Source organism: Humulus lupulus, chromosome 7 (assembly GCF_963169125.1).
Source record: "Humulus lupulus chromosome 7, drHumLupu1.1, whole genome shotgun sequence".
Classification (NCBI taxonomy): Eukaryota; Viridiplantae; Streptophyta; class Magnoliopsida; order Rosales; family Cannabaceae; genus Humulus; species Humulus lupulus.
Genome location: NC_084799.1, coordinates 56,917,997 through 56,945,414, shown reverse-complemented (window position 1 = coordinate 56,945,414; position 27,418 = coordinate 56,917,997). Strand labels below are relative to the sequence as shown.

The 27,418-nt window shown below is 36.9% G+C and overlaps 1 protein-coding gene across 1 annotated transcript; it reads right to left on the bottom strand.

The window, feature by feature from the left end:
* Positions 1-22,080: 22,080 nt before the first annotated feature.
* Positions 22,081-24,288, bottom strand: LOC133792742 (UDP-glycosyltransferase 87A1-like). Its single transcript, XM_062230654.1, has 2 exons — positions 23,685-24,288; positions 22,081-23,345 (listed from the first exon to the last, which is right to left on the bottom strand). The coding sequence occupies exons 1-2, from the start codon at positions 24,187-24,189 to the stop codon at positions 22,417-22,419; spliced, it is 1,434 nt and encodes a 477-aa protein (XP_062086638.1). The 5' UTR covers positions 24,190-24,288; the 3' UTR covers positions 22,081-22,416.
* Between the last annotated feature and the right edge of the window lie 3,130 nt (positions 24,289-27,418).

Here is a 27,418-nt window from a genome sequence, read left to right as displayed (position 1 = left end):
TGTCATCTTCCACTTTTTATTGTCAACTATTTTCACGACGTCTCTGTATGTGGATGGGACATCATCATCAATTATTGGAAGTGTGAATGCTACCATGTCTGTGTATCTGGCAGGCTTTCTAATCTCCCTTCTCGTTCAAGATGTGGCAATAGATTCTGGTTGCTGATTGATCGGCGGTGATGGTGAGGTAACATCCACCTCAACTTATATCTTCTCTGGATCTTCACTTTCATCTTCATCATGATCGGTAATCGGAACAAATTTTTCAGGATTTTTTGATGTCTCAAGCTCCACCTTAGAAAGAGCATTCATATTCTCATTTTCTGAAGTTGTCTTTCTCTGCATAACAAACTCATCAAATGTGACATCTCGGCTTAAGACTATCTTCTTGGATTCTCCACACCAAAGACGGAATCCTTTAACTCCTCCACTAAAACCCAAGAACACAACTTCCTTTGCTCTACGGTCCAGTTTGGATTCACTAACATGAAAATATGCAGGACATCCGAATATTCGTAATGAATCATAATCAGAAGCAGGCAGTCCAGACTATACCTCTTTAGGAGTTTTCTCATCTAGTGCAGTAGCAGGGAGTCAGTTGACAATATGGGTTGCATATGACAAAGCCTCTGCCAAATATGCCTTGCTCAATTTCGATTTTGAAAGCATACATCAAACTTTATCAACCAAAGTATGATTCATTCGTTCGACAACTCCATTATGCTATGGCGTTCGCAGAACTAAAAAATGTCTGACTATCCCTTCGTTTTGACAAAATTTTAAGAAGGGATCTGATTTGTACCCGCTGCCATTGTCTGATCTGATTCTCTTGATCTTCCTACTTGTCTGAGTCTCAATAATTTTCTTCCATTTAAGAAAGATATGAAGAACTTCATCTTTGTGACTCATGGTGTATACCAGACATATCTAGATCAATCATCCATAAAAATTATAAACCAGCATTTACCTCTAAGTGAAGCATTCTTAGAAGGTCCCCCGACATCAGTGTGAATGTATCTAGTGTTCCCTTAGTGTGATGAACAACAGTGTTGAACTTGATGCTCATTTGTTTTCCCAGTACACAATGCTCACAAAAATCAAACTTTCCAATCTTGGCACCTTTAAGTAGACCTTGCTTCATTAGGCCTTGCAAAGCCTTCTCTCCAACATGCCATAAGTGCATGTGCCAAAGGTGGGAAGAATCAGATGTCTTATCTTGAGAATTGCTAGAGACAACTGCTTTTTTCTGAAACTGTACTCCCGTCTAGGAAGTATAAATTCTCTTTTCATGTACCTTTCATTGCTACAAATGCACCTCGTACAACTTTCAAGAATCCATTTTCCAATGTTACCTTGTAACCATCAGAATCAGGAACACCTAAAGAAATAAGGTTTTCTTTAGATCTGGAATGAACTTGACATTTATAAGTCGTCTGATTGCACTATCATGCATCTATAGTCGTATCATTCCAATCCTTTTTGTCTTACAAGCATTGTCGTTGCCCGTAAGCACAACTCCTTCATCGAGCTCCTCAAAACTCGAGAATCAATGAATGTTCGGACACATATGATAGGAACATCCATAATCAAGGATCCATCTGTCTGAGTATGTTTCTGATGATGAAACTGTAAAGACGGATTCTTCATCATCATCGGCCTTCTATGAAACATTTACATTTGGCTTGTCCCTGTTTGGACAATCTTTCTTCCAATGCCTTTTCTAGTGGCCATAGGCAGACTCGTCCTTTTGCAAGACGTCTTCTGGATGACACTCCTTTGGACTTTGATCTGGATCGACCCCTATCATTTGATTCACCTAATTTCTTGTTGTTTGTTCGACCTCTGGCTGTAGTCAATGCTTCAGATGTTGAATCTCTATGATCGTATTGATCCTTCTTCTGGTACTCATTATTCACCAAAGCATTAGTAACATCTATGACTTTAACCTCATACTTCCATATAATAGAGTTGTGGTTAAATGATCATAGCTTTCAAGTAATTAATTCAACAACAATAAAGCTTTATCTTCATCAGTAATTTCAACATCTAGATTTTGCATATCAACCATAATTTTATTGAAATTATCTAAGTGCTCAATCATAGAGGTACCTTTCTTATATTGAAAATGAAAAAGCTTCTTCTTTAGGTAGAGTTGGTCATCTACATTTTTTTCATGTACTTGTCCTCGAGCTTCTTCCAGAGAACTTTAGCTACGTTCTTTTTCATGACAAAGTACTTCTGATCTTTTCCCAAACACAATCAGACTGTGCCACAGGCTTGTCGATTGACATAATTCCAGTCTTCATTGGAATAATCTTCTAGCCTTGTCTCTAAGGAAATATTAGATCCTTCTCGGAAAAATAGGTATAACACTTTGCATGCCACATACTAAAGTTATTTGTGCTGCCAAATTTCTCCCCCTCAAACTTTGCATTGGATAACATGCTTCTTCGAATAAAACCACTAATTATTTCGCCAGAGCTTCTAATATCACGTTGTTCATCTGAAGAACTTCTACCCTCAAGTTGTGCACCTTCCTCAGTTTCTCCAATGTTAGCCATTAGTGCAAACAGATAACAAAATTTTACACTTATAACTTAAAACAGGGCTTTTCCAAAACTTTAATACCATATTTTAAAAAAACTGGAGTCTGCAGTTGAATCCGAAATAATTCAATTAGCTAGGAATAGGTCCGACTCGATTGGAAACGGGTGAAAAAATGGACTAACTCGGCCAAAATTCACTTTTCACTCAGTTGACTCGTTGGTCAACAGTCAACGACTTGGTCAAAGGTCAACGAAAGTCAACGCCTAAATGAGTCGATCAATAGCTCAGCCAAACAGGCTCAACAGCTCGGTCAACAACTTCGTGGCTCAGTCAAATGTCTCGGTCAATGACTTGGTGGCTTAACTCGGTGAGTTGACTTAGCTACTGGCAGCAGCAATCTGGCGCCTCCTAGCGGTGCGTCCGACCTCTGATTTGAACGATTCTTCCGGCATTGGATTCGTATCATTGAGAGCCTTGATTTGATATAGTACCACTATATTTGGCTCTAATATCATTTTGTTGTGCGCGAAAGAAATAAATAACTGTATAGAAATGTATCAAATCGGTAAAAATAAAACACATCGAATTACGTGGTTCGACAATTTACCTACGTCCATGGGAGGCTGCATATATTATTGAACTGAGTAGAAAATTTAAAAAATACATATTCAGATTTCCTCACCAATAATATCTCTCACGTGTTCCCCAAAGTGTTTCCCAAATACTCTCACCAAAGAGTATTTCTCCCAACAAATGCTCTCACTCTAACCCAAGTCTTTTCTCCCTAATTCCTCCTCTTCAATCGATTGCTCTTCTTAAAAGAGATCCTTCTTATTTATAGAAGGGAAAAGACTCCCCGCCCCCCCCCCCCCCCCCCCAAATGTGCCTTAATGAAGAGACACAAAACTCTCAATTTACCACCCAACCACCCATCATTTGACTTTAGGTATAAGCTAGGCGTCTTAAGCCTCGAGCTTGAGCCAATTTGTCTACAGTGAAAACGAAGCCATCAGAATATTCCTACGATGGCCGACTTTGATGGGCCATGCCATAAGGCTATCTGTTATGATAGCACTCACAGGAGGCTTGTCAAGCCTATCAAGAAGCTCCTCAAAAAGGGCTTCTAACTTGGTTGAAACAGACTCAAAAAAATCAGCAAACTAATTCGCCCGAACATGCTCAGAAGGCACGACGTTGGGTATGGTGTCAAACCTGATGTTATCGGGCTTCGGATCCGATTCAACCCGATCAACCATAACTATTATTCAATTACAATGAAGGTGATGAGGATGTTGATCCGAGAACATAGCTGCTTGCACAAGTTCATCAAGGCGTTGATATGGCTTCTACCTGGATAGGGCATTGCTACCACGTGGCAGACCATGGCTGGATAATCATTCACGTTTGTAGACATCATCATATGGTTTCGTTCATTTTATAATTTATTGAGTTAGCTATATGTCAGGTCCCGACCAGTGACCCTCGACCAGTGGGCGCGCATCCTGTGCACGGACTCGTACGGACGAGTGGGCCGAGTAATGTCACGACCAGTGACGCGGCCCACGAAGGGCCCATGGGGCTTGGGCTGCTTGGGGGATTACTTAGCATGGATGTACTCCTCCTTCTTAAGTAACTTAGCATAGTGGGTTTACTCCCTTAATGGGTCGGCCACTTAATTTATGGGCTTGTCCACATGCTTTATGTAGATATCTAAGGGAAATGGATGGTGGGGAGCTTGCCACTTGTCGGCCTAGGGTGTTCTCTAGTTTCCTATATATATGGCAATGCCCACACTTGTTTAGGGGCTGACATTACATTTCTCTATACTTGTAAACACATTTGTTATCAATATAAAGCACAGATTCTTTGTACCTTGTTGCCTTGTTCCTTTCATTAGGTTGCTTGCACTCTTTCAGAGTGGTTTTCCATACCCACTCTTTTAGGCTGACTTTGCCAACGGACTGGTGAAGTGCCGCACTCCCTAACCTCGGTGGGTTCAAAGTGTGTGAGGTGGTATCAGAGTTGATTGTGAGGAGAAAGAGTATAACTAATGACGGATCAACCAATGGCGGAAGCCACGAAGCAAGTGTCTAAAAATAAATCTGATCTAAGAGAAACGGTAACTGAACTAGAAAAACGTCTCGAAACTAATGTGTACCAAGTCCATGCCATGGATTCGCGAATTGGAGGCCTCGAAGAAAAATGTAAGGATCTAGAAGCAGAAGATGCTGCTATACACGGATCCATTTCGGATGCACTTCAAATGCAGGCCGAAGGTCTGCGAGATGAAGTTGGAACCATGAGGGATTTGCTGCTCGCAGAAATGAATTCCATACGAGCCCGGCTCGATGTCATGGAGGTAAATAAAAGAGAGAGAGACGCAGAGCATCGAGAGATGCTCAACCGGTAGGAGGAGGCGAATACAGCCACCATGGCCAAGCTTGAAGAAATCCAAGTCGATTGGGCCATGTGTAGAAGAGCCGCGTCCGGAGGTGGAGTTTCTACCCCCTCGGTTCATAAGATCGAAATATCGAAGCCAAAAGCTTTTGGCGGGGCCCGAAATGCCAAAGAAGTTGACAACTTCATATGGGGCCTATCTCAATATTTCGAAGCTACCAACATCACCGATGAGGCAGTAAAAATCCAAACCTCGGCTATGTACTTATCCGATACCGCCATGTTATGGTGGCGCCGGAGACATGGCGAGATTGGAAGACAACTCTGCGTGATGGACTCTTTTGAAGATTTCAAAAGAGAGCTAAAGAAACAGTTCTACCCTGAGAACGCACTAGACGATGCGAAGGGCCAGTTGAGACGGCTTAAAAAAACTGGTGGGATCCGAGAGTACGTAAGAGACTTTACAACTTTTATTTTAGAAGTTCCGAACACTACCGAAGAAGACTCACTGTTTAACTTCATTGATGGGTTACAACAGTGGGCTAAAGTTGAGTTAAGGCGGAGGAATGTTCAAGATCTTTCTTCGGCCATTGCAGTGGCCGAGAGCTTAACCGACTATACTTCTAAAGAATCCTCCAGACCGAAGGAAACAAAGACGTTTGTTAACCCGAGGAGCGGAGGAGGAGAACGGTGGAAGGCTCGTGGGACGACCGATGCTAGTGCGAGTCAAAAGGGGAAGACTAAGGAGATGGCCACACGAGACACTGTTCGATGCTTTGTCTATGCTGGGCCACATTAGGCGTAGGAATGCCCACAAAAACGGCTGTTGAATGCTCAGGCAATCGTTAAGAAAAGGGAGCTCGAGGAACAACGAAGACTCGAGGAGCAAGGAGCCAGATGCGGCTCAATGAAATTGTTGAAAGCCCTGAAAGCCAGGCCACGAACAAGAGCAGATGGCCAGATGTTCGTGGATATCATCCTCAACGGAACGAAGATGACGGAGCTGGTCGATACAGGTGCGTCTCACAATTTCTTGTCACCCTTTGGAGCGAGGAGTGTTGGGGTAAAGCCTGCTCATGAAGGCGGGGCACTGAAGACGGTAAATTCAGTGCCTATCCCAATAACTGGCGTTGCCAATGGCATTGAAACCAGTCTTGGTGAATGGACTGGTCGGACTAATTGGTCGATAGTGAACATGGACGACTACAACGTTGTCCTAGGGATGGAATTCTTTGATCAAACAAAGGCCATCCTCATTCCCTACGCCAATCAGGTTTGCATCTCTGATGATGCCGGTCCGTGTGTTGTTGCTACCCGAACAGCCATGGAAATTGAAGAGCGAGCGTTGTCCGCCCTTCAATTCAAGCGAGGAATGCACTAGGAGGGTGTGAGTTACCTTGCTATACTGAAGGAGTTTGATGATGAGGTATTATCAGCCCCAACAGTGGAACTCGATGAAGTACAAAGTGTACTGAATGAGTTTAAGGATGTGATGCCGGATGCTGTACCTACGCAGCTACCCCCTCGACGTGGTGTGGACCACGAGATCGAGCTAGAAGCTGGTGCCAAGCCTCCCGTGATGTGTCCTTATCGGATGGCTCCGCCAGAGTTAGCCGAGCTGCGTAGTCAGTTGAGAGAGTTGCTCATCGCTGGCTTAATCAGACCCTCTAAGGCACCCTTTGGGGCGCCTGTGTTGTTCCAGAAGAAGAAGGACGGAAGCCTTCGGATGTGCATCGACTATCGGGCACTTAACAAGATTACCATAAAAAATAAGTACCCGATACCGCTGATCGCGGATTTGTTCGACCAGTTAGGAACTGCTCGATACTTTACCAAGCTTGATCTTCGCTCCGGCTACTATCAAGTGAGGATTAAAGAGGGCGACGAGCCGAAGACCACTTGCGTGACTCGTTACGGCTCGTATGAATACTTGGTGATGCCCTTTGGCCTTACCAATGCCCCCGCGACGTTCTGCACATTGATGAATAAGGTATTTCAGGATTACCTTGATAAATTCATTGTTGTTTATTTGGACGATATAATCATATATCGCAACACTCTGGAAGAACACCTTGAGCACTTGAAGTTAGCTTTTGCTTTGCTAAGGGAAAATCAGCTCTTTGTCAAAAGAGAGAAGTGCACCTTCGCGAGCAACGAAGTAATGTTCTTGGGTCACAAAATCAGAGACGGACTTCTGATGATGGATGGGGCCAAAGTGGTGGCCATCCAAGATTGGGAACCCCCGAAGAAAGTCCCTGAACTAAGGTCCTTCCTTGGTTTGGTGAACTACTATCGACGGTTCATCAAGAGCTACTCTGCCCGAGCAGCTAAACTGACTGACATGCTCAAGAAAAATAAACCTTGGGTATGGGACGCTGCTTGCCAAAGCGCGTTCGATGACTTGAAGGACGCGGTTGCTGTTGAACCTTTGCTGGTCCTGCCTGACTGCGCAAAGCCCTTTGAGGTGCACACTGATGCATCCGACTTTGCCATTGGAGGAGTCCTAATGCAAGACAACAGACTGGTTGCCTTCGAGAGCCGCAAGCTCAACGAGACAGAGCGGCGGTATACGGTCCAAGAAAAGGAGATGACAGCTGTGATTCATTGTCTGAGAGTATGGCGCCATTATCTCCTCGGATCCTTCTTTGTTGTCATGACTGACAACATAGCCATAAGTTACTTTCAAACTCAGAAGAAGCTGAGCCCGAAGCAGGCTCGATGGCAAGACTTCCTTGCTGAGTTTCACTACTCGCTAGAGTACCGACCAGGGAAAGTAAACGTGGTCGCAGATGCACTGAGTAGGAAGGCATCTCTTGCTGCACTCAGTCGACCACTGGGCACTCTTGTGGCTCGGATAAAAGAAGGGTTGGTACATGATCCTTTGGCCAAAAGTTTGATTACTATGGTCGAGGAAAAGAAGAGTCGGAAATTCTGGCTGGTCGATGGTTTACTCTATGCCAAGAGTCATTGAATATATGTGCCTAAATTTGCCAGTCTTCGAAGGGAGCTCATCAAGGAATGCCACGATTCCTTATGGGCTGGGCATCCGGGGATGAAGCGCACTTTGGCGTTCATTAAGGCGATTTACTATTGGCCTCAACTTCGTGATGATGTTGAAGCTTATGTTCGTACTTGTCTTATTTGCCAACAAGACAAACCAGAACATCGCTCACCAGGCGGGTTGCTGGTCCCCTTGCCCATTCCTGATAAACCATGGGAAAGTTTATCTATGGATTTCATTACTGGCTTTCCAAAGTCAGATGGTTGCGTGAGCATAATGGTGGTTGTTGATCGATTCAGCAAGTATGCAGCCTTTATCCCGGCCCCGACCGAATGTACGGCGGAAGTAACGGCGAGACTATTCCTAAAGCACGTTGTGAAATTTTGGGGGATACCCTCAAGTATCATAAGTGATAGGGACCCTCGTTTTACTGGTCGCTTTTGGACTGAGTTGTTTAAACTCCTTGGTACGGAATTAAACTTCTCTACTTCATTTCACCCTCAAACCGAAGGACAGACTGAGAGGGTGAATGCGCTGGTCGAGTTATATCTGAGGCACTATGTTAGTGCGAATCAGAAAAATTGGGCAAGTCTGATTGATGTTGCCTAGTTTTCATACAACCTTCAGCGAAGCGAGTCCACGAGCAAGAGCCTGTTTGAACTGGTCGTGGGAATGCAACCTCAGACGCCTCACGCGCTGGTCGCGAATTACGATGGGCAGAGTCCCGCGGCGTTTAGGTTTGCAAAAAATTGGAGTGAACAGGCCGAGTTGGCCAGGGCTCATTTGATGCGAGCCCAGAAACGGATGAAGAAGTGGGCGGATAAGAAGAGAAGGCAAGTCGAGTTCCAAGAAGGTGATCTTGTCTTGGTGAAGATGTTGCCTCAACAGTTCAAAGCCTTGCGGAGATTCCACAAAGCTTTGGTTCGGAAATAAGAAGGCCCATTCCCAGTGCTCCGGAGAGTAGGCCAGGTCGCCTACAAACTTCAGCTGCCTCCACAGTTGAAGATTCATCCAGTATTTCACGTGAGTATGCTGAAGCCTTATCATGGTGACGAAGAAGACCCCGAGCGGGGAGTGTCCAAACGAGCCCCTACGGCAATGACTACTTCTTATGATAAGGAAGTCGAGTGTATACTGGCCGATAGAGAAATCCGGAAGAAGAGGATCCCCAGATACACGGAATACTTAGTTAAGTGGAAAGGTTTGCCAGACGAAGAGGCTAGTTGGGAACCAGAATCCCTTCTTTGGCAATTCAGAGATCACATCCTGCGTTACAAGGATGGTGATGTGACGGGGACGTCGCGAACTTAAGTGGGGGAGGGTGTCAGGTCCCGACCAGTGACCCTCGACCAGTGGGCGCGCATCCTGCGCACGGACTCGTACGGACGAGTGGGCCGAGTAATGTCACGACCAGTGACGTGGCCCACGAAGGGCCCATGGGGCTTGGGCAGCTTGGGGGATTACTTAGCATGGATGTACTCCTCCTTCTTAAGTAACTTAGCATAGTGGGTTTACTCCCTTAATGGGCCGGCCACTTAATTTATGGGCTTGTCCACATGCTTTATGTAGATATCTAAGGGAAATGGATGGTGGGGAGCTTGCCACTTGTCGGCCTAGGGTGTTCTCTAGTTGCCTATATATATGGCAATGCCCACACTTGTTTAGGGGCTGCCATTACATTTCTCTATACTTGTAAACACATTTGTTATCAATACAAAGCACAGATTCTTTGTACCTTGTTGCCTTGTTCCTTTCATTAGGTTGCTTGCACTCTTTCGGAGTGGTTTTCCATACCCACTCTTTTAGGCTGACTTTGCCGACAGACTGGTGAAGTGCCGCACTCCCTAACCTCGGTGGGTTCGGAGCATGTCATATAACTAATAAGGCTTTGGCTAGCTACGGGGATTTTTAACACTGAAGACTGAATATTCTCTCAAGTTAAATTTTAAAAGAAAATACCTGACACATAATTAAACAATTTTTTATGGTCACGTGAAATTTCTCTCCTTTTTTTTTTAACTTACCTATATATTCAATTACTTTTTATTACTCCTCTCTCTCCAACTTAAATATTAAATATTTGAGAAATCTTCCTTCTCAACTATTCTCCTTGTCTACTTTTGGGCAATTGCTAAGTAAGTCCATTTTTCTAATCAACTAATATCTATTACAAATATATTGATGATGATGATCCACCTTAACTCATTGAATTATTTGTCCTTTTTAATTATTATTTTAATAATATTTTGTAAACAAATGGTGTATTATGTTTTTAACTAGATTTGGCGAGATCTGATGAGTTATTTTGTATATTTTTTTCATTGAAATAATCAAAAGAAAAGTTGTGTGTATTGCCATAATTGTCTTATCTACGAAAAGATAAAGAGGTTGGTAGCCAATAACATAAAACTAGTTTTCAAGAGAGGATTGTGTGTAGGTTTCCAGAAAAAAAAAATGAAAGAAATGTGTTTTACAACAGTTACAAATGCACTGAGTTTGACAAGCAGATATATCCTTTTTTTTATCTTTCGAAGTAGAAGTTTGTTCTTGGTCAATCTATTAAAACGAAAGCTTGAATGTACACTCGAGAAAAATTCCTATAAAAAGCGGTCAATACAGTTTCTCGGTCGAGGCAAAGAAAAGTTTGTATCATCTAAGGTGGGAATTGCATTAACACAAGAGCTCTCAAATTATGAATAATGATATGTGAACTAAAATTATGCACCAAAATATTACACCAACTAACATGATATTATTTTTTAAAATAGTGAGTCATGCCTGAAATAAATTTAATTAGTTAAATGAAACTTACAGATTAGTTAGTGTAATATTTTTGTGCATAATTTTAGTACACATATCATTACTCTAAAATGATATGTGATTTGGAAAATTGGCGCATAAACCTATAAAATATAACAATCACTCATTAAACATTAGCAATTAAGTTCTTGTACGTGATTTTTTTGACTAAATTTTTATGAAAATAGATTGCAAGGTATAAATAATGTGGCAATATAAAATGGCGATAATATAAAATGCGTTGTCCTAATTAGTAAACAACATAATTTTTTTTATTTCTCTCTAAAAGAAAACAATGAAATAAAAATAAATCTTTTGCATATCAAATTGTGGAGTCATAAACAAAATAATGAATTTAAGATCTCCATTTTTATACTTTGGTAATGCCATATTATATTTTTTATGAAAAAATTACCCAAAAAACCACATACTCGTAACTTAATTGCTATAATTATTTAATGAGTCTAAGGATTTAATTGCTACATTTTATAGTTTATAACTCAAGGGCTGTCATGTTAATAACCTGATAATAAAAGTACTATATCTTTTGAAATGAGTTTACAATGGTCATCTATCTCCTTCTCTTGGGTTTTTCTAGCCAGAGTCTCTTTTTAACGTGGGAGATCAAGATTGCTTCTAGTGTGCCTCGTTGTTCTCCTTCTTCGTGCAAGCTCCGAGATGAATTTTTTGTCGAGCACTCTTGCCCTTTGGGAGGTGATCCACCTGATGAAGATCCAAAGTCTACGCTCTCATGAGCATTAGTTGTCATGCTTGAGCTTGACTTGGATCTTCATGACTCCTAGTGGGGAGTCAAGACTTCTTTATGGTGCTACCGTGGAGCTCACTTATCCTTGCTAGATTCAATGGACATCTTTTTTTTATTTATGTTTTTTTATGTATAACAGGGTGAATGAGAAGTTGTCACTTAAAGTTGGTAAAATGAGAAGGAAAAGTAGTTTTATTTATGATAGTGCCCCATGGAAAATGAGTACCCTCACAAAGTGGTATAAATTGAATTCCATATCCTTAACTTGGTAAGTTGATAAGCAAGAGGCTATCTCATGTGCACAAGGGGTGTAAATCATCGTGGACTGAAAGTGCATGCAACTAGTGTGTAGTCATGCGTCCTATTGGCAGGAATGTTGGCCCAAAAAGTCTGCTTGTGTTGGACTTCTTTTTCAACTAAAATTTTAAATTTTGTTCTTCAAATTTCATTTAGGATATTCTGAAACACTCTAAAAACAAATCTAGAATATTTTTTTATGACTCATACACAATTCTACATTATGTGACAACCCAATAATTATCCAAAATTAATTTTGGAATTAATGCCGCAATTAAATGTTTTATTCCCTGTTGAAAGTCTATACATAGAGAGCTTTTCCTCTTTATTCAACACACCAAATTTGAAACTCGCATTCCCATCTTCAAATTTCTCTATTCCCTTGCTCTATGTCGTTGGTTGAAGCTCATTATGAGTTTAGTCCCTCTGGTAGTCAAAGCTCTTTATTCTGAGTCTTATCTTGATGGTGGTTTTAGACGTAGTTTAGTTCGTTGGGAAAAGACATAAATGTGCTTAGCTACTACTCATTAAATCATTTTATCTTACTAGATACAATCACCATCATTACAAGAAAATGATTCTACAGCAACAACTTTTATTGCAACAACGCTGAAGTCGTCCTTGTATGTAGTCAGTTTCCACAAAAAAATATTTTTCTTTCAATTTATTAAAATAAATTAGCTACAGCAACGACATGTCATTGGTGTAGGGTCGTCAATAAAATACGACCAATCCCTGAAAACAAGTCATCGTTGTAAGGTACCAAGAATTTAGAGGGAACACGAGGTGGGAAAATGACTCTACAGCGACATGTCGTCGCCACCATAAAGTTATCGTGGAAAAAAGGGAGGGAAGTCCCTACAAATTTTTTTAGTCTATAGCGACGACATGTCGTCGCTGTAGCGTCCCAAAAAAATAGAGGGAAATTTGACCGCCAAAATTTAGCAGTCAAATTTCGGACCCTATAGCAACGACATGTCGTCGCTATAGGATCCCAACAATGTTGAGTGAAACGGTGCGTTTGATATTAGGGACGACAAGTCGCCGCTATAGGTCCCAACAACGTTGAGTGAAACAGTGTGTTTGGTATTAGCTACGACATCCTTATACTCTATAACAACGACGTGTCGTCGCAAAAGAGTATGTCTATATAACCCCCCCCCCCCCAACCCGAGCATTCTTCTTCATTTTCTAGAAACACATAGCGCCGCCAGCGATGGAAAACCGTCCCCACTGCCGATCCAAGGTGTTTCAGGACGATTTGTGGCCATTTCTTCCTTGTTTTGCTAATCTATGCCCATTTTCTTTGTTTTTTATGGTTTAAAATGTATTTTTCTGTTAATATATGTTTGTATTTGGTGCTTGGTATAAATGGTTTTTTGAAATTTTTTGTGGGTTATTTTTTTTCTTTTTTGCAGATTACTTGTGCCTAGCTCAAGCCATGGGATTTGATTATTGGCATTGGATAACGCTCAAGCCTCATGTTTGGCTATTATTTTTAAGCTTTTTATTATTGATTAATTGTCAAATTAAGTTTTCCATTGTGTAATTGGTTATTTTGTATAGTGTTGAATTTTTTTTTTAGCTTAGATTTGTATATTTGTTAATTTAATTATTTTTGTATTTTTTTAGGGATAGATTGTAAATATATTTATTAATTTGATTTAATTAAATATTATGTTATAAAAAATTCATATGATAGGTTTAGATATTGGATGATATTTTTTGTATTTATATATATGTTTATTTTTTATGTGTATATGAATGTATATATATAAATATGAATATGTATGTATATGTAAATAAATGTGAATAGTTTTATATTATTTAATGTGGATGTGAATATTAGAATTTAATAAAAAAAATAGTTTATTAGGTTAGATAAATCTAATTAAATGTTTATAATGTAATTTATGTTGTTGATATGAGATTTAAATCTTTATATTCAATTATATGTATGTTCTGGGACTGGTTTTGTATATTTTATGCAGATTTTAATTTTTTGGATATGTTAGATTATAGTTGTCATGCAGCCAAAATTTTAGTAGATTTTAACGTAATTAATAAAAAAATTATAATGTAATAAAAAGTAGAATAAAAATTTATAATAAAGTAATTAATATAGTCAACTTTACTCTTGAAATTTTATTAAAATAAAAAGTAGAAAATAAAATAATAATTTGATGATTATTAAATAAATTAAAATAATAATATTTAATGGTAAATTAATAAGATTATAATTAAATATTTATTTATTTAATGAATTTGATAATCTATTCATAAAATTGATAATATATATTCATAAAATTTAATAATTTATTCATAATACTCAATAAGATATCATAATTTACTTAAAAAAATTTAGTGCTTTGGTGATAAAAAAAATTACCAAATAAATTTAATTTTTTATGATTATAATATTGTGACAATTTATTTCCCACTTGAAGCAGTTATGATGATTGACAAGAGTTTGATAACCAATTGAGGGCGTAAATCTTATGAGTTTTGGAATGGTCTTCAAACATTTATACAAATGGTCAAGAATCATGTGAATGCTTCGGGAGAAGTCAGGTGCCCATGCAATCAATGTGTGAATATGCTGAGTCAGAAACTGGATGTGGTGGAGGCTCACATACATAGATATGAGTTTCTGTAGCGATATGTGAAGGAGACCTACCACAGTGAAGTTGATATGCTTCCAGTAGTGGACGACGGGGCTCCAGTGACTGGTGAGATGATTAAAATCACCAATGATGTTATTGGTGAACAAGACACTATCGAAGAAGGCGTAAATGAAGGAATTTCAGATGGTGGTGGCAATAGTGCGGAGAATCAATTTGATGACCCATTTCAAGAGGTCGAAGCAAAGTTATGCCTTTGTTGTACTTGGTTGTCTTCTTTAAACTTCTTGGCAAAGATATTGCACATGAAGGTTATGAAAAAAAATAGACAAATAGTTCATTTGATGAACTTTTGAAGTTTATGAAATTTTCATTTCCAAAGAAGAATAAGATTTCGGCTTCATACTATAAGTCTAAGAAAAAAATGAGAAAGTTATAGTAAGGTTATCAATCAATTCATGTTTGCAAGTACGACTGTTATTTGTTCTTGAAGGAGAATTCTCAAAAACAGAGTTGTCTTATATGTGGTGAGAGCAGATGGGTTGACAAAGACACAAAATGGAAAAAGTCACCCAAAAAGTGTTGTGCCCTTTCACTCCTAGGCTGAAGCTTCTTTATGGTTCAAGGCATACATCAAAGGATATGATTTGTCATAGTACAAGACGATCAAAAGAAGATGGTGTGACACACCATCCTGTTGATGGGGGTGCTTAGAAACAATTTGATTCTAAATATCCAGATTTTTCCAATGAACCCAGAAACATTCGATTGGGTTTGACTGGTGATGGTTTTAATCCATTTGGTAACATGAGTCTATCTTACAGCATGTGGCCGGTAATATTTGCACATACAATATGCATCCTTGGTTGAAAGATTTATCATTCATGCTGACCTTATTTATTCCTGGTCCGAAATCACTTGGAAAGGACATGGATGTCTTTTTGAGGCCTGTGGTAAACGAATTGAAGGAGTTATGGGATGAAGGAGTTCAAGCCAGAGACGTCACAACGAACAGTATATTCAGAATGCGTGTAACACTATTATGGACTATCAATGATTTTCTGGCCCGTAGTAGTTTGTCTGGCTAGAGTGACCAATGATATATGGCATGTCCTTCATGCAATGAAGACACTCCTTCATGTCGAGAATCTGGGAAGACGACTTATGTTCTTCATAAAAGATTCTTATCTTCTACGCATAAGTAGAGGAAGAGTCGATTGTTTGATGGGAAATACGAAAAATGACATCCTCCAAGAAAATTCAGTAGTCAAGATATACTCCAATAATTAACGCATGTTCCAGATCATTTATCGAGAAAACATGTCAGTTTTGGAGATGTAAAAAGAAAGCGAGATCCAAAAGAGATTAATTCGAGTAAAAATAGTATTTTCTTTGAACTTGATTACTAGTCTGAACTTGAATTGAAGTACAATTTAGATGTTATGCATGTGGATAAAAATATTTGTGACAGTTTACTCGGTACTTTTCTAATGAATGAGAAATCTAAAGACACCACCAACGCACGAGTAGACTTGAAGAATTTGGGTATCCGATAAAAGTTTCACCTCAATTAAGACGATACCATGTTGATCAAACCACATCCTATGTACTCTTTCACACTGGATGATAGACCATTTTTTTGTCAGTTCATAAAAGGAGTTAGACATCTTGATGGCTTTGGTTCAAATTTTTCTAAGAAAGTAACTGATAATGATGGCAACATTCTTGGGCTGAAATCCCATGATTGTCACATTCTTATGCAACATTTATTGCAAGTAAGAGTTCGAGGCTACTTGGATAAGTTTATTTCTAAGACAATCATTGAGCTTTGCAATTTCTTTAAGCAAATTTGTGCTCGTACATTGGTTGTTAAGGACATGGAGAACACAAAAGATCAAGTGATACAAATTCTTTTCAAGTTGGAGTCCATTTTTCCTCCAGCCTTTTTTGACATAATGATTCATTTAATTCTTCATTTACCGCAAAAAGCTATCATCGGAGGACCAATTTACATGAGGTGAATATATCAATTTGAAAGATATATGAAGAAGTTGAAAAATTATGTCACGAATAATGTGCACCCTCAAGGTTCTATAGCAGAGGGTTATGTTGCCAATAAATCCTGAACTTTTTGTTCGTAGTGTCTTTAAGTCGTAGAGACTAAATTTAATCATCCAGAAAGATTGTTATTCCTAAGAGGCAGTTGTCTGTTTTTTAATCACAATCTCATCCAAGTAGGAAAAAGAAAATCATATCCCTTGACTATCTTCGTTGAAAAGAAGCAGGGTGATTTGTACTCAACAATTACCCTGAAATCCAACCATATATGGAGTAAGTAGCTCAACACATATATGACTTCATTAACATAAATTCATATTCAACTGTTATCTTACCTTAATCCTTGTGCTCTACAGTGAATACCTTCGAGAAAATCTAAACATAAGTCTTCAAAAAGATTTCCCTAGCTAGTTTAAATTGAAGGTAAGTTATCAAAATTGTACACTTCTTACGAAATTCCTATCGATCAGTGCTCATCTCATTGTGTTTTGTTTTTTTGTGTCATACATTATAGTGTATTGTCTGCAACAAGTAGAGTCAACTGAGTGTACTGATTGCATACTCCTACACTGCTTACATTGTTAACATTGTGAAGTTTTTGGTACATAGTCGTGACGAAAGACGTACCACTCAAAATAATAGAGTTTCGGTGCCAGGAACCGATAGTTTCACTTTCTATGGCCAACTTGACGAGATTGTAGAGTTATGTTATTCCCATAGTTACTCGGTAGTATTGTTTCGATATAAATGATTCAACACTGATGTAAGCACGAGTCGAAATGTGACTAAGAATAACATCACTAGTATCATGATTAATTATGAATGGTACAAGAACGAGCAGTTTATTCTCACCACTCAAGCAAAACAAGTTTTCTACTTGGAAGACCCTTCAAGAAACAAAAATTGGAGTGTAGTAGAAGAAGTTAATCATCGAAAGATCTGGGATCATCCAAGTATCGATGATGATAAAGAGGTTGATGTCGTGCATGATAGTACTTTATCAATTTTTGTACTCACTGTGGAATTAGGAGAGTTGGAGGTTCTGACTTTCGTAATTAGGGAAACATTTCAATATGTTTCGGATGTGGACGATGATTTTATCAATGACGATGAAGATGATGAAATTAGTAAAGATGGTGTAGAAAGTACAGATGATGATGTAGAAATCGACATTTATGAGGAATAATATTTTCTTGTGATATTCTTATTGTTTCTTCAATGTGGTTGTTTTCATTTCAAGACTTTCCAATCAATATATGACTTTAATGATAGTGTTTGTTTTTCAATACACTACCACAAAGAAGGCATTGTAGGGCTCCCAGGGCGCGAGTCCTCTATTTGAGAGCCTGAAAAAGTGAGGTTTTTTAGGGCTTACATTGCGAGTCCTAAAAGAATGTTTTTAGGACATGCAATGAGTGCCCTTAAAAGTTTTTTTATAAATTTTTTTAAAATAATGAATTTATATATATTTTTAATTAAAATTATGATTTAAATGAAACATTTATATAAAAATCTAAAAAAATATTAAAATAACAAAACGTATATATTCCATCTATAAAGCAAATATGAATAATAATGAAACATTTATATATATGAAAATGATTAAATGACAGAGAACTACAATTTTCTAATTACAACTAAAATTATATACAACTAATTAGTATTTCCAAAATTATAATAATGTTAATCTCAAATTACATGAAAAAAAATAGAAGAAACTGCCTCCAATCTGCTCTTGACCTATGAGACAACAAGGAAAAGTCCAATCAAAACATGACTTGGTAAATTTCTATAAAGACGTGCAGCATAACAACTGAAAATTGGACATTCCTAAATTTTAAAAACCTGCAAACATATCACATAAAAAATCCCAGAGCAGTCCAATAAAATCACAAATCACAGTACACTAATTCACTAATAACTGCATTTAATTTCTTAATTCGTAATTAATTTATATAACCCAAAACAATTAAAATTAGGGTTAAATTATACCAAATGCTCAAATAGTGAAATGGGGTCGAGGATGATGTTTGGAGCTTGAGATGAACCTCGGAACACCCAAAAGTGGTTGTTGGCCGAGACTCCCACCGGAGCTCCGGCGACAGCGGCGGCGCCACCACCCTACGACGATGGTTCGAGAAAACAATGACTAACTTTCGAAGCTGAAGGCTTGGGGAACGTCGTGGTGATGGTGGTTCTTCGTGGAACAAAACGTGGTGGCCGGATTGGAGCCAACAATTTTTGAACTCCATAGATTCCGACGAACACCAATCTGGGGACTTCTAACATGATCCTTAGTTGGGCTCGACTCACAACGACCCAAGGTGGTCGAAATCTCGTCGAAAACTTTGGGTAAACCTAAAATCGCAAGAAGATTGAAGGCGTCGTTGTCTTCCTTAGGAGGCACGTGAGGGTTTGGGCTCGCGTGGGTCGAAGCTTCGACGACCTCCGAAGCTCCCTGGCTGGCGTGTGTTGCTGGTGGCAGCGTGGAAGGCGGCGGTTGAGCTCTACAAAGATGCGGGCGAGAGAGAGGGAAGGAGAGAGGATTAAGTGCGACTTGGGAGAGAATTAGAGAGAGATGAGAGAAAAAGATGAGGAGACTGAGTGGGATATGGTTTGTTTTATTTTATTTTTATTTTTTTTAATTTAGTTATTAATAAAACTTTAATTTCTTAATTTCTTAATTTATTATTATTTTAGGGCACACTTTGAGTGCCCTCAATACTTTTTTAGGGCACTCAAAGTGCGCCATTAAAATTCTTCACTGAATCAAATTTCCTCATAGTCTTTCAGAACTCACATCAGTAATTAGGGATCACACTACGTGTCGTAAAACATACATTTTAAGGACTCTCATTGAGTGTTCGAAAAAATCTAGGAAATGTTTTTAGGGCCCACATCTAGGTGAGTGCCCTAAAAAAGTGTCCTAAAAGATCATTTTTGTAGTAGTGATAGTTTCCAATGCATTACCGAAATTTTAATGTGGATGTCCACACTTTATTACTATTATTTCATAACTGATTTAAATGTAATAATTATATAAAATATAAAGATATGTCTACTGTTGTTGCTCGTTCTCATGGGAGTGATGGAGCGGGTGATTCTCCTCCAGGTCCTTCACGGGTGCCTACATTTTGTAAGACAGGTAATATAATATAATTAGTCTATGTTTTATCAATAAATGACAAATTGTTATTCTTTTATTCAATTTTATTCTATTGTTTAATTAAAATATGCAGCAGCTCCCGCAAAAAGAAGAGGTTAGTCTCGATCCAAAAGTTTGGAGCAGATCGTCCAAGAAAATAAGGGCCCATTGGCTCTACAATTTGATCTAAAAGAGGGAACCTACAAAGTAGTTGATGATTTTGGAACATTGTTCACGAGACTTATTGGTAACCTTATTGGTCACCATGTGTCGTTATATTATAACTCGTGGCAGAGTGTTCCAGATGAGCACAAGATCGGATTGATGCAAAAGATTGAGGTAGATTTATCAACTTATTCACATGTAATGTTATTTATAAGTTGAAAATTCTAACATGTTTTTTTTAAAGAATTTTTCATTCTTCCCTGAGTTCTGTCTGAGTGGCGACTGATAGAGACTGGCATTGAGCGAGAGTTTTAGGATTTCTACAAGGATAGAAAATGTCGCAAGAAAAAACACTTCGATAAAGATGGAGGATATGATGATATCGAGACAACCAGAAAGAATCCACCAGAGGACATTGACAACGAGAATTGACAGAAGTTGGTTGACATTTTCTCCTCTCCATAGTTCATGGCACACTCAAAGGAAAATGCTGCTAACAAAACAAAACAGAAGTATCCAAGTCTCCATGGATTTATCTATTATGCTTCTGCTCGATTTAAGAGAGTAAATAAAAATCTGTAGATAGTTTGAAATATTTTAAGTTATCTTAATAATAATTTCAGTATTTGACTGATATTTTGTTTTCTAAATATGAATCTTCAGACTAAGGAACTACCCAACATTATTGATACGTTCCATCACATGCACAATCATTTGACACATGGATGGGTGAACACGAATGCTAAGGATGCATATGTAAGTAACTTTCTAAGTTTTGTATATATGAATATAATTTAATTATATCATGTATTAATTGTCTTGTTTCTAAACTGCAGAATGTCTTGCAGCAAGAAGTCCAGACACAAACGCAATTCCAATCCAAATCTGAATCTTCAGCAGGAAGTGCCTCTGTCAATGAGAAACAAGTCTTCTCGAAGGTACTTGGTCAACGTCGTGGTCACAACTGAGGTATTGGACGCAAGTTGAAGGGCACTAGTTCCTTTGCCTCTAGCGCCACCAGATTCTCTTCACAGTCAGAGGCATCACCATTTACATTGATCACAGTTGATCCTCCAATGGTACCAGCTGAGGCTTTCTAGTCAATGGTTCAAACTTCAGTCAAACCATTATGACCCAGAACAACAACTTCCTCCAAGTGCAACAATTTATGCAAGCTTCCAATCTGAACATCCAAGCTCCACAATTTCAACCTGTGAACTTGGACATGAGTATGATACAGTCCATGATGGCGAACTTTCCAGGCTCAGGCCAATTTCCACCACAACAGCCACAACAGCTACAGCCACCACAACAGCCCGACAATGATGACGACTTTGAAATTAATTTAGATGACATTTAGTTTGGTTTTTTATGCTTTTAAATTTATTAATATTTTGTGTTTTTCTTTTACATTTTGGAGACTATACTTCTTATTTTTATCTTGATATCATATTAATATAATTTCTATTAAATATTATTTTATTAATATTAAATTATATTTTCATTAAATAAATTGGTTTTATTTATTTATAATTAGGATTTAATTAATATTCAAAATAATTTTTAAAACAAAATTTTAAACACCTATAGCGACGACATGTCATCGCAGTTTGGTGCACGTAGAACACGAAATTCTGAGATTTCGTAACCCTACAACGAGACATGTGGTCGTTGTAGGTCCATGAACGCATATTTTTTCGTTGTAGAGAGTCCGGGTTCATGGACCTACAATGACCATATGTCATCGTTGTAGGAGTTTTTGCCCACAGTGACGACATCTCATCGCAATATCCCAGTTAAAAAAAAATTCCTACTGGGACCGACATGTCGTCGCTGTAGCAAAACCCTATTGCGACTGCGTTTTTTTGTCATTGTAGACCTCTTTTCCTATAGTGCATAGCAATCCTCTAGGATCTAATGAGGTGTTATTATTTTAAGGATATAATGTGATACATTAGACTTGTTTTGATTATAACATGGTATCTGTGACATATGATTTTTATTTTATTTTGTAATCTCCTTTGATTATTTTGAATTATATTTTATTTAAATATTTTTCTAACTTATTTTATTCATAATAATCTTGTTCGGCAATATTTTTTATAACTCATACTGTTTGAGTAATTTTTCATTGTAATCGGATTGGTTAAATCTCATTTAGGAGATTTGTATTTGTACTACAAGCTCTTTAGACCTGTATAGACTTTGTTCCATTATAATCAATTAATGAAATCTCACTCTCCTGCAAAATAAATAAATCTGAAAGTATAGAATAAATAACAGCTACTCCAATTTAGTTTAATTTTATTATTATTATTAAGTCGTACGGACATTATCCATGATCCATGAACTGGATAGAGAAAAGATATCTATCTAATAACAAGAAATGGAGGAGTTGCAAGGCCTACAAATATAGACCTCATCGTTCATTCTGAAATCAAAATAAAGAAAAAAAAATCACAAAGAAATAAAAACGTAATATCAAGTTGTGTAATGAGAAATGAACCAAGTTTGCACGTGAATCATCATCATTACTATTTTTTTTTCATCCTCGTAAATATGGCTTATCAAGAAGTTGCATTTGTCTCAATCATGAGCATATAACAAACTCTTTGAAAGCTTAATTATGACTAACGTCTTGTGAAATACCTCTGATAAAAGCATCAAGATTTGAATCGGACGAGCCCCCTTTGGTGACAGCAAGTTGACATGATTTTTGAAGTTTTTCGACTCTTTCTCTCATCAGTTTCCTATCATTATTTTCTGGATCCATGAATTTCTTTACAAGCTCTGAAATCTCTTCTCTCCCTGTTAAACTTTGTATTTGTTGATTCCCCTCAAATATTAAGTCCTTGTTAACTTTATATCCAATCTTCCATTCCTCGACGATTCGCATGCTATTATGATATTGGTCCCCAACTATAGGAATAGTCAACATCAGAACCCCAGCAAAAATAGCTTCCATAATAGAGTTCCACCCACAATGAGTCAAAAACCCACCAACAGAAGGATGACCCAACACCCTCAATTGGTCACACCAAGGCACCACAAACCCCTCATTGCCACAACCATCTTTTATCTTTGACGCACTCTCACGTGTCACCAACATGTACCTTATGCCACTACTTCGTACCCCAGCCACAATTTCGTCCAATTGGGTATCTGAAACAGAAAGATAAGTCCCAAACGAGATGTACAAGACAGATCCCACAGGTTGAGAATCTAGCCACTGGATGTACTCTGGGACAGTAGTAGTAGTAGTAGTACTAATATTAGTGTTTTCAAGTTGAAACTGTGGCTTAATGCAGCTGATAGGTCCGAAAGGGTAAATGGGGAATGGGAATTTGGGCTTCAAAGCGTCAAATACCAGTGGTTCGAGCTCATACACGGAAGTTGTTAAAAGGTATTTTGCTTTGGGCACTTGAGAAACAGCTTTTACTAGTAATTGCAGGGCTCTTTTACCATTTGTATGTAAAATTCTGCCTGATAAATCTGCAAGGCGACATGGAGAAATGCCTGGGATATAGTCTATAATTATGTTGTCTGGATCTGTGACATGATCAACCAATGTATTGACACAAGTTAAGATTCGGTAATAGAGTATGTAAAAAAAAAACAATAAATAAAAGAGAAAAGATGAATTGACAAAACAATCGAGTTTATATTGAGAAATTATGAATATGAGTTACATGATAGATATATGGTTCTAATCACAAATTAAGATTCAATAAAAGCATTTTAAGTGGAAAATCAACTAAAATTTTGGTGTAAATTGCTTGCCAAATAAGGACTAAAATAATTCAACGTAGTAATGACTATCCATTGAAATCAAAGTCACTCCAGACTTTATCATATCAATGAAATTAAATAAATAAATAACAGACTAACCTGAGAGCTCAATTGGGTAATGGCCGTTTCGATTGAGGAGATCAAAGTGATAGTACAAGGAAAACATAGAAATAGGGAGGGCCCAAACCGAAGCCACCGGAATATTCCTCCGATTCCCGACATGGATAGGCCAAGCCATAAGAGTATCAGTGATGATAGCCGTGACAGGAGGCCCATGGAGCCTATTAAGGAGCTTCTCAAAGGGATCTTCCAACTTGGTCGCCACAGCCTCAACAAAAGCAACAAACTGATTTGCCCGAACATGCTCGGAGGGCACCACGTTGGGTATGGTGTCAAACTGGATGTTATCGGGTTTCGAATCCGACCCGATCAGCCCGAACCATTCTTCGGTTACGACGAAGGTGATGAGGATGTCGAATTTGACCCGAGAACATATTTCCTTGCATAGGTTCATCAATGCGTAGATATGGCTTCCACCTGGATAGGGCATTGCCACCACGTGGCAGACCATGGCTGGTTGATCATTCACATTTGTAGCCATCATATGCTTTCGTTCGTTTTATTGACAGAGCTAGCAGTAAGGCTATGGCTATATGGCTACGGGGTTCTTCAAAACTGAATGCTATCTTTTGTCCAACTTAAATTAAGAATTCAGCAACAAAAACAAAATCTCACACATAATTAAACAATATTTTATGGTCACGTGAGATTTCTTCCCAATTTTTTATATTCACTCTTTTACAAATCAAAACCAATCAAGTATATTAATTATTTTACAAATCAAAACCAATCAAGTATTATCAATTATTTTACAACTTCACTTGGCCTTATTAGACTGTTAAAGTATCTCGTGTCTGTTCTCGTTCAACTCTTCCTTATCTTACTATTTTTTTATTTTTGGACTTTTCGTATAAGTAGATAAGATTAATGAAATAATTACAAGAAAACGGTATAAAAATATGAGAAATTTGCCGGAAAAACAATTAAGAATCATTAAATATATTTTTTTATGACAAAAGTCAAAAAGTTGCATGAAAGAATGCACTATTAATTTTTTTGGCGACAAAGATTATTAAATTATTGCATTTGAGTCATTAAGTAAATATTTTTGTTGTAAAAATCACATTTTACACAGATTTTATCTTAATTAATCATAAAATGTCTACAAATATATATATTCATAACATCAATATAATAAATTGAATCTCTATTAAAATAAAAAAAAATTAAAATTTATAATATAAAAATGTTATTCACTACTAGTTAAATTAGATTTTTTTTTAAATAATAATATTTAAATTGAATTAAAACTTACTTTATTTAAAATTAAATAATTTTTCATGTTATAACTTTTGATTTTTTTAATTTTTAAAATAAAATACAAAACAAAACATTAGCCCTAAGCACCTCTTCCTCTACTTAATTTCTTATACTTTTATAAGAGTGTCTTTCTTTTCTAAAGGATAGTTGTTCTGTCATTCCTTGATTATTTTGTGTGTCATTGTAATTGCTTATGTGTTAAACAAAATCTCAAAGAGAAGAACGTGAAGAACAACCTTCACGAGAAGGTTCATCAAAGTCTTGCATTGGGAGTAAGCAAGCATTCATCAAGCAATTTGACGGGAGTTCAAACCTTGGTGTCTTAATGAGATTCATTCAGAAAAGAGAGAGTACATAAAGCTTGCGGCAAAACCATTAGAGGGAGTCTAAGTTTTGCTTAAGTCAATTGCTTTGTACTTGTGAAATTTGACTAATAAATCTTATCTCTGGGCATGATCCCATGGAATAGTAATATCATAAAGGATATTGACACCACGTAAAAAAACTGTGTCATTTTATTATTTAGTTAATTCTATTTTATCACACTAGTTTGATATTATGTAGTGACACGAACTTAATCTGTAGCTACAGAATACTATTTTGGGTACCAACTTGTTTGTTCCGCATTTAATTACTTTGGTTAATTAAATAAAAAGTTGGTAATCATAAATTACGGAATTTCAATAATCTATTTCTCTAATTTCATATTTCGAAATTTACTACTAGAGCTTTTATTTTTCCAAAACAATTCCAGCTTATTTTTATTTGTTGTGTAGGATTTGAAATTAAAAAAAAATGAGAATCTTATTTCTCTTGAAAAACTTATTTAGTGAAAACCCACAAAAATAATTTTTGCAAGTGTTTGATGAAACAACTCAAGATATTTTAAAGTGTTTCAATTAAGATTCTCAATTATTATTTTTCTTTATTTTTACAAACAAATTGTCATCTTTTCCTCCTATTGTAAAATTCGAAATTATTCAAACTTCTTAGATATCAACTATTAGGGTTATAAATTTACATTGAAGGTTATATGGTTTTAAAAATTTCCAATTTTTAAAAATTTTCTGTAAAACATCATTATTACAAATTATTTTGTAGTTCATTTTTCTTTAATAAACTAAAAATGTGAGGAATTTAAATGTTTTGAAAAATTAATCATGTAAAATTTTCAAACATATATTTTGTTTTTCTTGAAGGAAATATTTATTATAGAGTGATAATATTCATCAATTTTTTTTGTATAGAAATTCGTGATGAAATCAGAAATGGAATGAAGGACAGTAATTGAACACGAGTTGAAGGAGTTGAGAGATGAACTAAACTCTATTAATCTGGATTTACAAGCCAATGATAAAATTCCATGTAGATATGAGAAAGAAAAAAAACTGACATGTGAATCCATTAGCGAAAAGCCTCACCATAAGTATTTAAAAAAAAACAAAAAAACATGTTATTAGCCAAGATGATATTGTGTTCTTTGAACATTTTAAACTCGGTAATACTTTAAGACCGAAAGATAGGGAAGTGTTAGAATACATTTTCCCAAACTCTGATCAATTGTAAGATTTTCTATCTTAATGTATATATTTTTGTTATTTTTTCAATATATTTTAATGTCTATTGTTGTATCTATTATAGGGAAATTATAGTTGAAAGTGAGTTTAGTTTTCTATGACACTTTGACTTCCGTTATCTTGGACCTAAAACGGAAATGGAGATTGAGGTAATTCATTTGTATATATTAATAATTTTAGCATGACTGTTATAATTTATTTTTGGTAAATGCAGATTGTTAATATGGTTTCTTCATTCTTGACTAAAGATGAAAGGTTAAAGAAGGGTAAAGAGTGTAAGAATTGGTATCTTCCTGTTCGAAATATAATGAGTTTTTTGTTGTTGTTCTTTTTTGTCAAAACATATTTCATGTTTGCTGAGTTAATTTTTAATTTTTTTTTTAATTTTGATAATAGAAATACTTACTACCCGACTCCTACTCCAATTTACCACTACATCAAATTTGGAGGAAAATGCATTATTACGAAAGAGTTGTGGACTCCCTCGAACATTGCAATGAAGTATAATTCTAATGGCTTGTGTTGAACCTATTTTTAAACATCTATTTATTATGTAATTTCTAACCATAATTATACTTGTAGATTTATATTCCTATTCTTGCATGGGGTGATACTGAAAGAAAAAAAGTAGAAGTTTGAGACTTACTTGCTGATGAAAAGAATCCTATATTATAGTCATATAAGATTGTCGATATTGTAAGTTTTTATTAGTTGAATATATTATTTTTTTTATAAAATTTAAATTTATAAATTCTGATGTATGAGTGCAAATGCAGCTACACAATCTAGATTTCTTCTTGGAGAATCAGATCAAAAGGTATCTTGGTAGTTTCAACTTTGCTATTTTTGGTATAGTTCATGGTAAAAATGTCCCTA